Consider the following 12,554-nt stretch of genomic DNA (forward strand, 5'->3'; position numbering starts at 1 on the left):
TTTTTAATTTTGTCTAAAGTTTGGCACTTCATTCACCAGGAATAACAGCCTTTGTTATATTTTATTAGCAGGATGCCTTGAGACAAATACAGCATCTGGCTGAGGATTGTGTGTGTGTGGCTTTTTTTTTTTTTTTTTTTTTTTTTTTTTTTTTTTTTTTCATATCTCTCTCTCTCTGCAAATGCTGGGAATAATTTAATTCACGAAATGGGAGACCTGAAGTCGGGTTTTGAAGAGGTGGATGGCGTGAGGCTCGGCTACCTCATCATTAAAGGAAAGCAAATGTTTGCACTCTCCCAGGTTTTTACAGACCTGCTCAAAAACATCCCGCGAACTACCGTGCACAAGCGAATGGATCATTTAAAAGTAAAAAAACATCACTGCGACTTGGAGGAGTTGAGGAAACTCAAAGCCATCAACTCCATCGCTTTCCACGCCGCCAAATGCACCCTGATCTCCAGAGAGGACGTGGAAGCCCTGTACACATCCTGCAAAACCGAACGGGTTCTTAAAACGAAACGGAGGAAACTAAGCCGGGCGCTGTCTGCTACCGATCTCCGGCCGGAGCTCGCTCCCCCCGACCCCTTCTCCGGCTTCTGGAAGGAGAACAAACTTTGGCTGGGTCTGAGCGACTCTCCTCGGCCGCTGCTGCCCGTCCGGAGGAAAGCTCTGCGCCCGGGGGACACAGCCTTGCTACCGGCCGCTCATCTACCTCACATTTTTAGTAAATACACTGGCCACAGCTACCCAGAAATCGCTCGGGCGCCTTGCAAATCCCCCGTAAACTATGAAACGGCGCCGGCGGTGGGCGGCTGCGTGCCCCTGCGTTCTCGTCGCCCGCTCGCCGCCGCGGCGCGGCCCCGGCTCCCGACCGCCGGTCCCCCGCCCCTGCCCGCCCGCTGCCGCCGCCGCCGCCACGGGGCGGCCGCCGCCGCCGTCACGCTGGGCCCCCCCGGCGGCGCCCGCCGGCCCCTGGCCCTGCCCCGGCCCTGTCGGCCCCGTGGCGCCCCGCGGCTGCCGCTGCCTCTGCCCCGCGGCTTCGGGCCGCCCGCCTTCCCCGAGAGCGGTAGCAGCGACTCGGAGTCCAGCTGCTGCTCGGGCCGCGCCGCCCACGACTCGGACTGCGGCTCCAGCCTCTCCAGCTCCAGCGAGGGCAGCTCGGAGGAGGAGGACGAGGAGGAGGAGGAGGACGAGGAGGGCAGCGGCGCCTCGGACTCTAGCGAGGGCAGCTCGGAGGAGGAGGAGGAGGAGGAGGAAGAGGAGGAGGAAGAGGAGGAGGAGGAGGACAGCACCTCGGACTCCGACTCCAGCTCGGTCTCCAGCCAGGTTTCGGTGCAGAGCATCCGCTTCAGGCGCACCAGCTTTTGCAGCCCGCCCGGCGTGGTCCACGCCAACTTCTTGTACCATCTGGCGGCCGCCGCCGCCTCCCGGCCCCCGGCCCCGGCGGAGCCCGGCGGGCTGCCCGCCCTCCGCGGCGCTCCCGGCGGAGTCAAGCCGGAGCTGCCGGAGGAGTGGGGCTGCCCCGGCTGGGCTCCCGCCGCCCCGGCGCTGCGCTGCTCCGGCGGCCTGGGGAGCTGCTTCGCGGAGATAAGAGATGATAGGGTATCCGAACTCACATTCCCACACTCTGAATTTTCCAATAATGCCAAGAGTACTGACCTAACAATTAACTGTGTTGCAAAGGGGGCCTCTTCACCTAGCCCAAAGACAAACAATGCATTTCCACAACAAAGAATACTCAGAGAGGCAAGGAAATGCCTTCAAGCAACTACTACACACCGTGCAGATAACAATACAATAGCTGCTAGGTTCTTAAATAATGATTCTTCATCAGCGGCAGCAAATTCAGAGAAAGATTCCAAAATCCCTCATTGTATTGAATTTGCCACGGATTTGCCCTCTTTACAAACTGATCCTGCGGAGGATGCTGCTTCTCCAGGGGCAGCAGCAGCAGCTGAGCTCCAGTGCACTGATACAGGCAATAAGGCATTGCCATTCCTGCACAGCATTAAAATCAAAATAGAGGACAGCAGTGCGAACGACGAGTATGAGCCTGATCTTACAACACATAAGCTAAAGTGTGAGTGCAATGATACTAAGGATGAGTTGTACGGTGTGACTGAGAGTAATAACCAGGACGTTTTATTAACAGCCAAGGAAGATTCTGCATGCACTGAGAAAGAAACCACTTCCTTAAACCCACTGACTCAGAGTCAGGTCCTCTCATGCACTTTAGGTACTCCAAAACCTGAGGATGGGGAGTATAAATTTGGAGCAAGGGTGAGAAAAAATTACAGGACACTGGTTTTGGGAAAGCGACCTGTACTGCAGACTCCTCCAGTCAAACCAAATTTGAAATCAGCTCGAAGCCCACGTCCTACAGGTAAAATTGAGACACATGAAGGAACACTGGATGATTTTACAGTTAACAATAGACGCAAAAGGGTAGCCAGCAATGTAGCATCAGCAGTGAAAAGGCCATTTAATTTCATGGCAAATTTTCCCTGTCCACCATCACTAATTATTGGCAATGATGGGGATTTGTTGCCAGCTTATTCCTTAAACACCACTAAGGATTCCCAACCACCTCACAAGGCCCATCCTGTATGGAAATGGCAGCTGGGCGGTTCTGCAATACCTCTTCCACCTAGCCACAAATTCAGGAAATTTAATTAATAAAGTAGTTTGGAAAATATTTTCTGGAACAACCTTTAACTTTCTTACTTTTTTTTTTAAACTCTGCAGCATGGTTTGTACAAACCCATTAATGCTATACACTATTGGAATCCTGTTTTATCACATTGTGAAGACAGAATCTGGATTACTATTTTATTTACCATTACAACAGTGGGGGGTTTTTCCTTATTTTGGGATCTTGGTGGGTTTTGGTTTGTTTTTTTTTTTGTTCTTGGTTTTGTTTTTTTGGTTTTTTTTTTAATTTGTTTGTTTGTTTGTTCTGTTGCATTGTTTTTGGTTTTGTTTTTGTTTTTGGGGTTTTTTTATTATGTTACATTCCACAGCGTACTTCAGGCTAAAGACTCAAGTTAAACTCAGTTATTATGGTAGAGCTGGAACACTTTACTGTTTAAATGCTAATAATGCACCAGTACCTCAATTCAACTGCTGCAAATAAATGTCAAAAGGTTGAATAATAAATATTAGAATGAGCCATTAAATTTATGCACTAGATTTTGAAAATGGAAGTCTAACTGTTAATTCAGTTAAACTTTGTTAAGTTACATGGTTGCACAGTAAGGGTTCACTATAATTCAATGTGGCAGCAGTATACTTTTCGGGAGCTTTGTTTTCGGGTGCAGGGGTGTCTTTTTCGAAGGGCAGTTGCACTTACTCCTTCTTCTCTGGTTTGGCAAAGACTGGGGTCCGCCTGCGACCCCAGCACTGGGAAAAGCTGCCTCATTTTAAACCAGTAAATAAATGTGGAATTCTATTTTTGGTAAAAGGGTGTCTTTTTACTTGTACAGCCACTCTTTGCAATTGGGAAGCCTTTTTGTTTCACCTAGAGGTCTTAAATAAGGTTACTGTTATCCACTAATGTCATACTTAAGTTGTGGTCTGAACATGCCCCTTACAAACTTGCAAAGCAACTAAAATATTTGCCTGGCCAGCAGTACAATTTATGGTCTAGCCCCTCATGCTGGCTGGAGGAAATAGCAAAGCAGTAAATACAACACAGAAAGTGAAATGAGAGGCCATAAGTGGAAAGATTACACAAAATTAGAAGACCATGTTATTAATAGCTTTTTGGCAACAAAACTCAGGTGATTCAACCATGTTACACTTCCCAGTTCTATCTTCATCTCTTGAAATTGTCTGTTGTGGTTTTTTTTTTTTTTTTTTGCCATGCCATCCTCTCTATGTAGCAGAAATATTTTTACTGCACGTGACAATCAGAGGCAATTATCTATATTTGCACTTAATATCAAAATAGTCAAACAGGCAGACTTCTAGAGTCTAGCCCTCGGTAAGACATGCTGGTATAATATATTGTGATGATGGAAGCAGTAAATCAAAATTATGGAAATTTGCACTGTTGAAAAGCATGCTTTAGCTTTATTTTCAATTAAAAACACTGTTTAAAAAAAATCCTGATTCCAAACACTTTGAATTATTGCAGAGTTATCCGTGGTTTCCTCTCCATTTGTAAGTTCACTGTTTTTATTTGGAGGAAATACGCTTCAAGAGGTTAACTGTTTCACTCCCTCCCTCCCCCCCAGCCTCTGCAAAAGAAAGGGAAGGAGGAAAAAAAAAAAAAAAAAGAAAGGCTGGAGGCCGAGTTGGAGGCAGAGCTGAGGACGGGGGAAGGTATCTCTTGCGGGGGGGAGGACGGATACAGCAACTCTGAAAACAGCCTGAAAAGTTTGCAGCTTGAGAAAGGCAATAATAATTGAGTTGCTGAATCAGCAGAGTTTAGGATGAATAATTGCTGGTTTCTTTCTTTGGATTAGCATTTTATTTATACTAGATCATTCACAAATTAAATTTTAAGGATTCCACTCATCGATCAATCCCGGGAGAATAATTTATCGCAAATCAAAAAAGGAAAACAAAGCAACAATGTAATGTTTACTGTGTGACTCAAAGTCAACATTTCTGCTGGCAATCCACTGCCTGGGTTTCAGTTTTTTAATTCCTGCCTTTTGTGATGCCCTGTCCCAACCCCTCGTGTCTCCAAATATTCCAAGCAGTCACTGATTTCAGCTCTGTTTACTATATCCACACCGGAGTTTTCCCCTCATTGTAAAAGGCCTAGTCTAAGAATACCTGCAGCCAAATATATTTAGAAAGAGTAAACAATTGCCTTTCAGTGGAGTTACCCTTCCCCCCTGCATGCACACGCTCACACACATGCACACACATCACTTTAAGCTGCCAATTGCAAAAGGTGCATTGCATACTTAACTGCTCTGCTGAAATTACGATGGTCATGAAAAAATCTGCTTACTGAAGTTGTTCTGAGATGAATGTTTACATTTGTGTGTTTAGAGCTGCACAGATTACAGCCTTATTTCCAGAGAACTGTAAGTACGTACAAAATGTACTGCTCAGGAAAGCCCCCCCACTCTGTTAGAAACTGTGACTCCCTGACAAAGGTCTTCCCTTGACCAAAAATATTAAAAAAAAAAGAAAAAAATTTAAAAAGAACCAAAAGACGCAAAAGTGCAATATGCAAACTTGAAACCTAAAATTTCGCCTTGTCAGTTAAACAACATATCACTTACAAAGTAACTCTGTCCCCTGACCCTGTTTACTTCCAATTAGAGATATGCTGATTTGGCCAGGAATTGTAAATTACAGAGGTGCCTTTTCAGGTTCTGAAATAATCCGGGGTGAGGGGCTGGGGGTTGGAGGGGGAGGTATAAGCATAAATTTATACCAAATAGGCTCTGCAGAGTTGAGGACGTGAAATATGGCGCCCAGCCTTGCCAGCGGCCCGGGAGCTCCAGGCACCCCCGGGCATCCCCGGCAGGCTGCTCCGCTGCACTCCCCTCCAGCCAGGCAGCAGCAAACGGCAAGGAGTTAAACAGCCAAATAATTTTCACACGTGCACACCTCAGTTTAGTACAAGTCACTAGCAGGGACATTCGTGGTTTTACTACCGCTGGAGAAATTAGCCAGGTACAATAACTCACCAGGAGAAAAAAAAAAAAAAAAAAAAGGGGGGGGGAGGGGTATGGTATTCTGTCCAATTCTGATAGTTTGGTAACTGTTTCTGACGACATTGTAATTATTATTACTATCAGAGTTCATTATAATTTCAGCCTGAAACATGTAAAGTCTTATCATTGAATTACATAAAAATAACCAAATTTCTCCCATAAAGGTAAGTTCTAATAATGAGGAAAGCCCAAGATTTTCCAAGGGAGACAGGCTACCATTTTGTTGCGATGTTTACATGAGATAAAACTTAAAATGTCTTAGTAATTGCCACCATTTTCCAATTCCTGGTGTACACAAAAATCAACAGAATTTTCTAGAGGAAAAAGCAATTGAGGAAGTGCATGTACTGCAAGGACTATACTCTGTAGGTATTTGCCACAAATAGAGTTCACTGGGAAATTTATTGTGAATATTTCTGCTGCCAGATGGAAGACAAAAGAAAGTTTTGGACTCTGTTTAATTCTCTAGAACATTAAAAAGGGAACATGTGTAATGCCTTCAGCAATGAGGTATATTGCCTTAAAAGATGTAACTTGCCGTTTACAGCAATTTACTTTAAGAAGTGATTGTTCTATAAGTTACATTTACTTGACTACAGTGGGATAATCTCTTTACTGGTTGTTTATTTAAAAAGCCACTACTAGCAATAATGCAAAATAGTGGTAGCTGTTGTATGAAGTTTACTGTTTAATCAATTCATATGGTGATTTTTTACATGGTCTCTGATCCCTTTTACTCTAACAGACTTAGTTGCCAATAAATTAAAGTTTCTGCAGAAATGAGAGCAATGTGACCATGTTTGTGTTTGTCACTGTTCACACGTGCGAGTGGTTGAGACAGAAAAGGGTAAAAAAAGTGGCATTTTTGACACACGGCGGTAATCTGGAGGAAAATATTCTACATATGCAGTATGTTAGAGAACATGAAACACGGATAACCTTGTTAATTGTGGTTTTTATGGTTAAGAGGATTGCTGGGAAGAATATGTAATGGTTCATCCTGAGATCTATTTGGTCAGCTTGGAAGCACAAAAGGAGGGCGAGCGCCGGAAAATGAAAAGCCCTGGCTAGCAAAATCAGGAGGGAGGCTTTGGGATCTACCTCCCTGAAGACACGCTTGCAGACATTACCCATTCCCTCGCTCCTTGGCCCTTCAAGCCGCCGTCTAACAGCTCCGGCCTGACCAAAAATCTTTCGGGAAGGGACAGCGAGCCGGGTTTAGGCCTTACACGTTGCATTTTTTCACTGCGCTGATATAATTATTTCCCGTGCCCTAGGCCCCTCTCTCTCCCCCTCTCCCTTTCTCTCCGAGGCGGCCTCACAAGCCCCCGCTTTAAAAGGCCCGAGATGTTTTGCATGAGGCGCTCACAATAGGGGTTGAGGGAATTGACAGTTTCAAAAACAAGGCGCCCTGTCCTTTCCAGATGCCGAGGACCCCTCTCCCGCACCATCTCTCGTTTGCTCCTCGCTGCTGGTGGCTTTACCCCTACCATTGCAAATACACGGCAACAGCTGTGTTTGTAAACAGGGGGGAGTACGGTGGGAGCGCCGCCGGCCCCCCTCCCGCACGGCGCTCCCGCCGCCTGGAAATCACAAAAAGAAAAAAAAGAAAAAAAAAAAATTAAAAAAGAGAGAAGGGAGGTCAAAAAAATACGGGAGCGTAGCCGGGGCCCCCGAGCGGCGGGGCTGCCCAAGCGCGGCGGGCCCGGGGCATAGCGCTCCTCGGGCCGCCATCTTGCCCAGCTCGGCGGATTCTCCTCGGCTCCCTGGCCCAGCTCCACGGGCCGGCTCCCTCGCTCCCGGCCAGGGTCCCTGGCCCGGCTTCCCCGCTCCCGGAGCGGCTCCCGCGGGCGGCGGGGCCGGCGCGGCTGTCCCCGGGGGTCGTCCCGCTCTCCAAAGCGGGGCCGTGGCTCCCACCCCACTCCCCCTCCGGCTCATCCGCCGGGGCGTCCATCTTCCCGGGCTCTCCCGTGGCGCGGCCCCGCCGCCTCCCGCCCTGCCCGCTCCGTGCTGGGGGCGAGCCAAGGGGCAAGCCCGTGGTGGTTCCGCGGGGCCCTCGGGGCAGATGCCGGGCTCCGGGCCAGGAAGCGGCCGGGGGAGGCCCGCGGCTCTGGGCTCGGTCGTTCGCCGCCCGCCCCCGCGGAGTCGGCCCGGGAGGGGACGGGGAGCGAGGTCAGCGCAGAAGGTCCAACAGGGCTGTTTGCTCTTGCGTCTAAAATGTAGCCGGGGCTGTAAAGCGTGTGAAATTACGCACCGGTCTCTTAAAGAGTGGCTAATTTATAGTAAATAGCGAGGGCTTTGTAAATGGATTTATTATGTTGTTTCTTGTTAATTGTTGAGAAAATCCCCATTGTTGAGTGTGAATGGCTTTATGGGCTAACCCAGGCTGCGCTGCAATCCCGGGGCAGTAAATGGCCGCTCCGCTAATGTGGCCCGTAGCGAGAAGCCGGACCAGCCGCGGTGACCTTTGGGCGGTGGGGCCGGACATGAATGTCCCTCAGGGAGACCCTGGTGCAGCCGCGTCCCTCGCCGAGGGACGCGCCGGGTCGCCGGCCCGGAGTGAGCCCTTCTCCCTGCCCGACAGCCCAGGGAGCAGCGGCGCGGCCGGACCCTCCCTGTGCACGGCCGAGGCCGCCGGCCCCGCCGCGGCAGTGCACACGTGCAGGAGCCGCTCCCGTCCTTTGTTCGCGGCCGCGCTGCCCCGGGTGCCGCTGCCCGCCTGCCCCGCATCGCCCCGGCCCGCAGGCCGGCTGTCCCTGCCCGCAGGCCGGGTGTCCCTGCCCGCTGAACCGCACGTCCGCATGGCGAGGGGGGCTCTGAGGCGGCCCTCGGCCTCCCACGCCGCCGTTCCCCTCAGACAAATAAACAGGAGCCAGCACCTCCTGTCCCTTCTCCCTCGTTTCAGAGGGGCGGGGGAGGGGATGGCAATAGGGGTATCGCAATGAACTTCCCCAAACTCCACACCGTGGCTCCCCTTCCCGGCCGCGGGTAGACGCACGCCGATGCTCTCGGCGGTCAGAAGGACCGGGACGCGGGGACTCCCCGCCGCTGTCACCCAAACCCCTCCCGCGTGCACGTGTCTGCATATTGTAACATACAAATCACGATGAAATGTAAATTCTACTCTAGAAACTTATATTGGGCTATTCTCTTTCCTGAAATCTCTCCCCCTCTGATTTCGCTATTAGGAGAAATCCCCGTGGGTTTAGAGCACTTGTTTCACGGATTTCTGTACAGCCCACATCTGTTGCCTTCCCCTCTGCGGCTCAGGGCTCTGCCCCTGCTGCAGGCAGAGGAAGGAGCGGGTGTCCCGGCGGGCCGAGCCGCAGAGGGGCCTGCATAGCCCGGCTCTGCCTCTCAGAGATCAGCGATTTTCTAAACTGCCTTTCAGGATCGGGATTGAATTGCAATCGTGTCAGATGCACGGCTCCCTCTTCCCTGAGACGTGTGCTCGCACAGCTTTTCCATTCTGATCAGTAGTGTCGGAGCTGCTAGATAGGGCTGTACAGTCCATTTCCCTCAAAACAGGATGTTTCCATCAACCTGCGTTTGGTTTTCCCCGAAGAGCAGCGGAGAGTTTAGCTGGGAAACACGTCCCAGCTAAGACCTCGTCTTCAGCCGCCATTCGGGTCACTTCACATCTCTGTATTATATTTCATCTTGTCATTCCCCTTTCCCTACCTTCCTGGGAAAAAAAATAAATAAACTAACAAACAAACAGCCTTGGAAAAGCAGCTGGTGATGGTGAAGTGCGGGGACAGCGCACCGGCAGCGCCCGGCGGAGCGGCAGGGCTGGCCACCAGCCCCTCTCCGAGGCCGAGGCACGGCTCTGTCCCGGACACACCCTCTCCGACCTCCCGGTTGTTTGTTGTAGATTTGTGTTGCTCCCGGAGCAAAAAAACCCTGTTCTTCTGGACCACCTCTCGCCTGGCTGCCCCAGGAGCAACGCTTTTGCTGGGATTTCCAGGGTCTTTGTGCATTTGTGGAGATGCGTGTGAATGGGGCTGCGAGTGTTAAAGCTGCCACATAACCTGTGCGAACATATGTTTTATATTTACCCGCGATGCTTTTGTCTTCCCGAGATTCAAGGGTAAACTGCCCGGGATAATCACAAACGTAGAATTATTATCTAGTAAAGTGCATGGGGGAAAATAGTATTAAATAAAAAAGAATTATAATAATAACAAAATACCATACAAAAAAACAAAAAACAAAAAAACCCAAAAAACAAACAAACAAACAAAAAAAACCCACCAAAAAAAAAAAAAAAAAAAAAAAAAAAAAAAAAAACACAACCAAAAACACCCACCACCAAACAACAACAAAAGCAAAAAGAGTTTGTTCTCTTTTGGAAAAGCTCATTTCCATTTTCGTGGACATGACGTTTTGGTAAAGGTAGATAGCAATAACGTGCTATTCCTTGCACAGTTTTCCAGACCGTTTGAAAAACTTTACTGTGTCTGTTGGGGATGTTTGAAGTAGCACATTATAACCAGAAGAAGGATTTTTAGGTTGTTTCTCGCTATGACATAATCGTCCCCTTCAAAATCTGGCTAAGTTCGCCTGAGGGAAAAAGATGTTCATGCTAAATGATGTAGCAGAAGAAAAGAGCAAACGGCGTTTAATACGCCATATAAAATAATGTCAGATCTCCCCGGCTGTGATCTCGCAGTCTCTCTCACATTTTAGAGTAAGTTTATAAATGGTTACCTGGGGTTTACAAATTTTTGCTAATAAAATCTCACTAATTCCATTATAATTTCTGTATCCTTCTCCCGTAAAGGGGCCTGTAAAGCATAGCCATTCTACACAAGCCCTGCCATTCATCAGCGTGAACATTCGTATTTCCCCATCTAGCTGCGTAGAGGCCGATAAATAGAAAGGCTCTCCAGATAATCGCTGATATCTCTTGCCCTCCACGGAGAGTACTTGGCGGTGTTTGTTCCGTCCCGGAAACCCGGGCTTCAGAAACAGGCTTGAACTTCTTAAAACACACGTGAAAGTTGGGAATCTTTATATACGTGTTTGCATTGCTCGTGGGGCAAAAAGGAGTATACCCGGCAGCAATTCCTCATCAGCGGACTTAAAAGAGTCTCCTGCCTTTCCCGAGGCCTTTCTGCCTCCCTCTCTCCCTCCCCTCTGTAAACACCCGCGCACAGATGCGGCGAGGCTTCCCGGGAATGCTCCAGCCCGGAGCCCTGCTCCTCTGCCAGCTCCTGCCGTGCTGCTGCATTTGTTCCTCCCGTTTTTCGCAGGAGACGGATGACATCGGGTTTAGGAAAAAGCTCCAGAGGGCAAATGAGAGTTCAGCGGCTCCCAGCCCCAACGCCGGCACAAAAATACAGGATGACTTTGCTGTGGCTTCGTGCGAGCTGGTCCGTCTTCACAAAACCTGCGAGCCGGAGCCGCCCTCCACGCGGAATGTACTGGTTGTGTTTGGTTTATCAACACCGATGGCGTCTCATCATTAAGAAAGACGAACTGCATAAACATCTGATAGTTTGTATTAGAATCATGCACAGTGACAATTGCACATAACTGGTTTTAATTTTATTCTAAAGTGTTTACATATCGACATATGGTGAATTTGTCTTCGCTCGGAAAGTTAAGAATCAATAGCGCTAATAGCTTTGCATAGGTATGATAGTCATTAACATTTTTTTGCTTCCACCAGCCCTAGGTTTCTGAAGAGGAGCGCTTGCGTGCTGAAAGAAAAGGAGTTTTCCAATGAGACTAACTGGCTCTGTCTGCTAAGATGCTCATGATTTCCTCGCAGGCATCACCGAATTCATCAGGACTCGCTCTGTCTCCATTCACGGACATGGAGAAGCAGCAGCCTCCTTGCTCCGTGTTTATCTCTGTTTTGCAACGACTTCGCTCGCCAATACCTGCAAAGCTCAGCCTGAAAAAACAACTCGCTGATTCCCGCGAGGAGAGCTTGTCCATGATAAAGGGCTGGAGCCTAGTTCCCCCGAACTCCGGCTGTTATGACAGCGTTTTCTAAGAGCCTCTCTCGCTCCCGGGGAAGCGGGAAAAGCAAAGTTCCCGAGCCCGCTCCCTATTCCACACTTTCTATCAAGGTGCTGCAGATCCTTTGGCAAACTCCTTGGTTTACCCAAGGGCAGTCCAACGACATCCAGTCATAGCAAACTGTGTAGGCAAAAGTTTGGTTGTGCCGAGACATATGCTATAAATGAGGATGTGGTCTCAAAGAGATCATTAAACTATGTATTTGTGTGTACTGAAAAAAAGAAAACTCATACTCGAGAGTCATTGACATTTACAAACGCTTCTAATGGAACAATTTTCCCAAACGTCGAAGGACTATTATTTTTACTTTTCAGGTGTTGTTTTACAAAGATCATGAAATCACGTAGAAACTTTAAGCCTAACCCAATCCACAGATGTCTATGCACGTCTCTAAGTCAAACAGGTCAAATATTTTTTAAAGACGCATTTACCAAGAGAAAAAAAAAAAGGCATCTAAGCTGGAAACCTGTGGGGGCATAACAAAAGGAAAGAGGCCACAAAGAAATATCCCACAGTGGATTACAAGGTTATGGGACAGGTCACTACAGGAAAGTTAAACAAAAAAATGAAGGGTACATTATATAAACCTCACATAATTAAATAATAGTTAGTTCCAATGTTGTAGTTTTACCTTCAGATATTTGTTGAGTTTGTTGTTCAAGTGCCTGTGAATTTACTGGGAGATTATTCTGTTAATATACCTTTATTTACCCGGCGTTTGCTTTTCCACATAATTAGAAAACTGACCGCAGCCTTTAATGACTGTGTATTTAATGAAGGCTACGATTATTTTACACCGCAGACAGATGTTCCGAATGTGCTATTATAGGAGGGGACATAGTCAGA

At 48.3% G+C, this 12,554-nt stretch overlaps 1 protein-coding gene across 1 annotated transcript; it reads left to right on the plus strand.

Moving 5' to 3' along the window:
* Positions 1-207: 207 nt before the first annotated feature.
* On the plus strand, positions 208-2,676 carry SKIDA1 (SKI/DACH domain containing 1). The gene has a single exon (XM_053980655.1). It carries the CDS (start codon positions 208-210, stop codon positions 2,674-2,676), a length of 2,469 nt encoding a protein of 822 aa, XP_053836630.1.
* The last annotated feature ends 9,878 nt before the right edge of the window (positions 2,677-12,554 follow it).

The sequence above is a fragment of the Vidua macroura genome, chromosome 1, assembly GCF_024509145.1.
Source record: "Vidua macroura isolate BioBank_ID:100142 chromosome 1, ASM2450914v1, whole genome shotgun sequence".
NCBI classification, from domain to species: domain Eukaryota; kingdom Metazoa; phylum Chordata; class Aves; order Passeriformes; family Viduidae; genus Vidua; species Vidua macroura.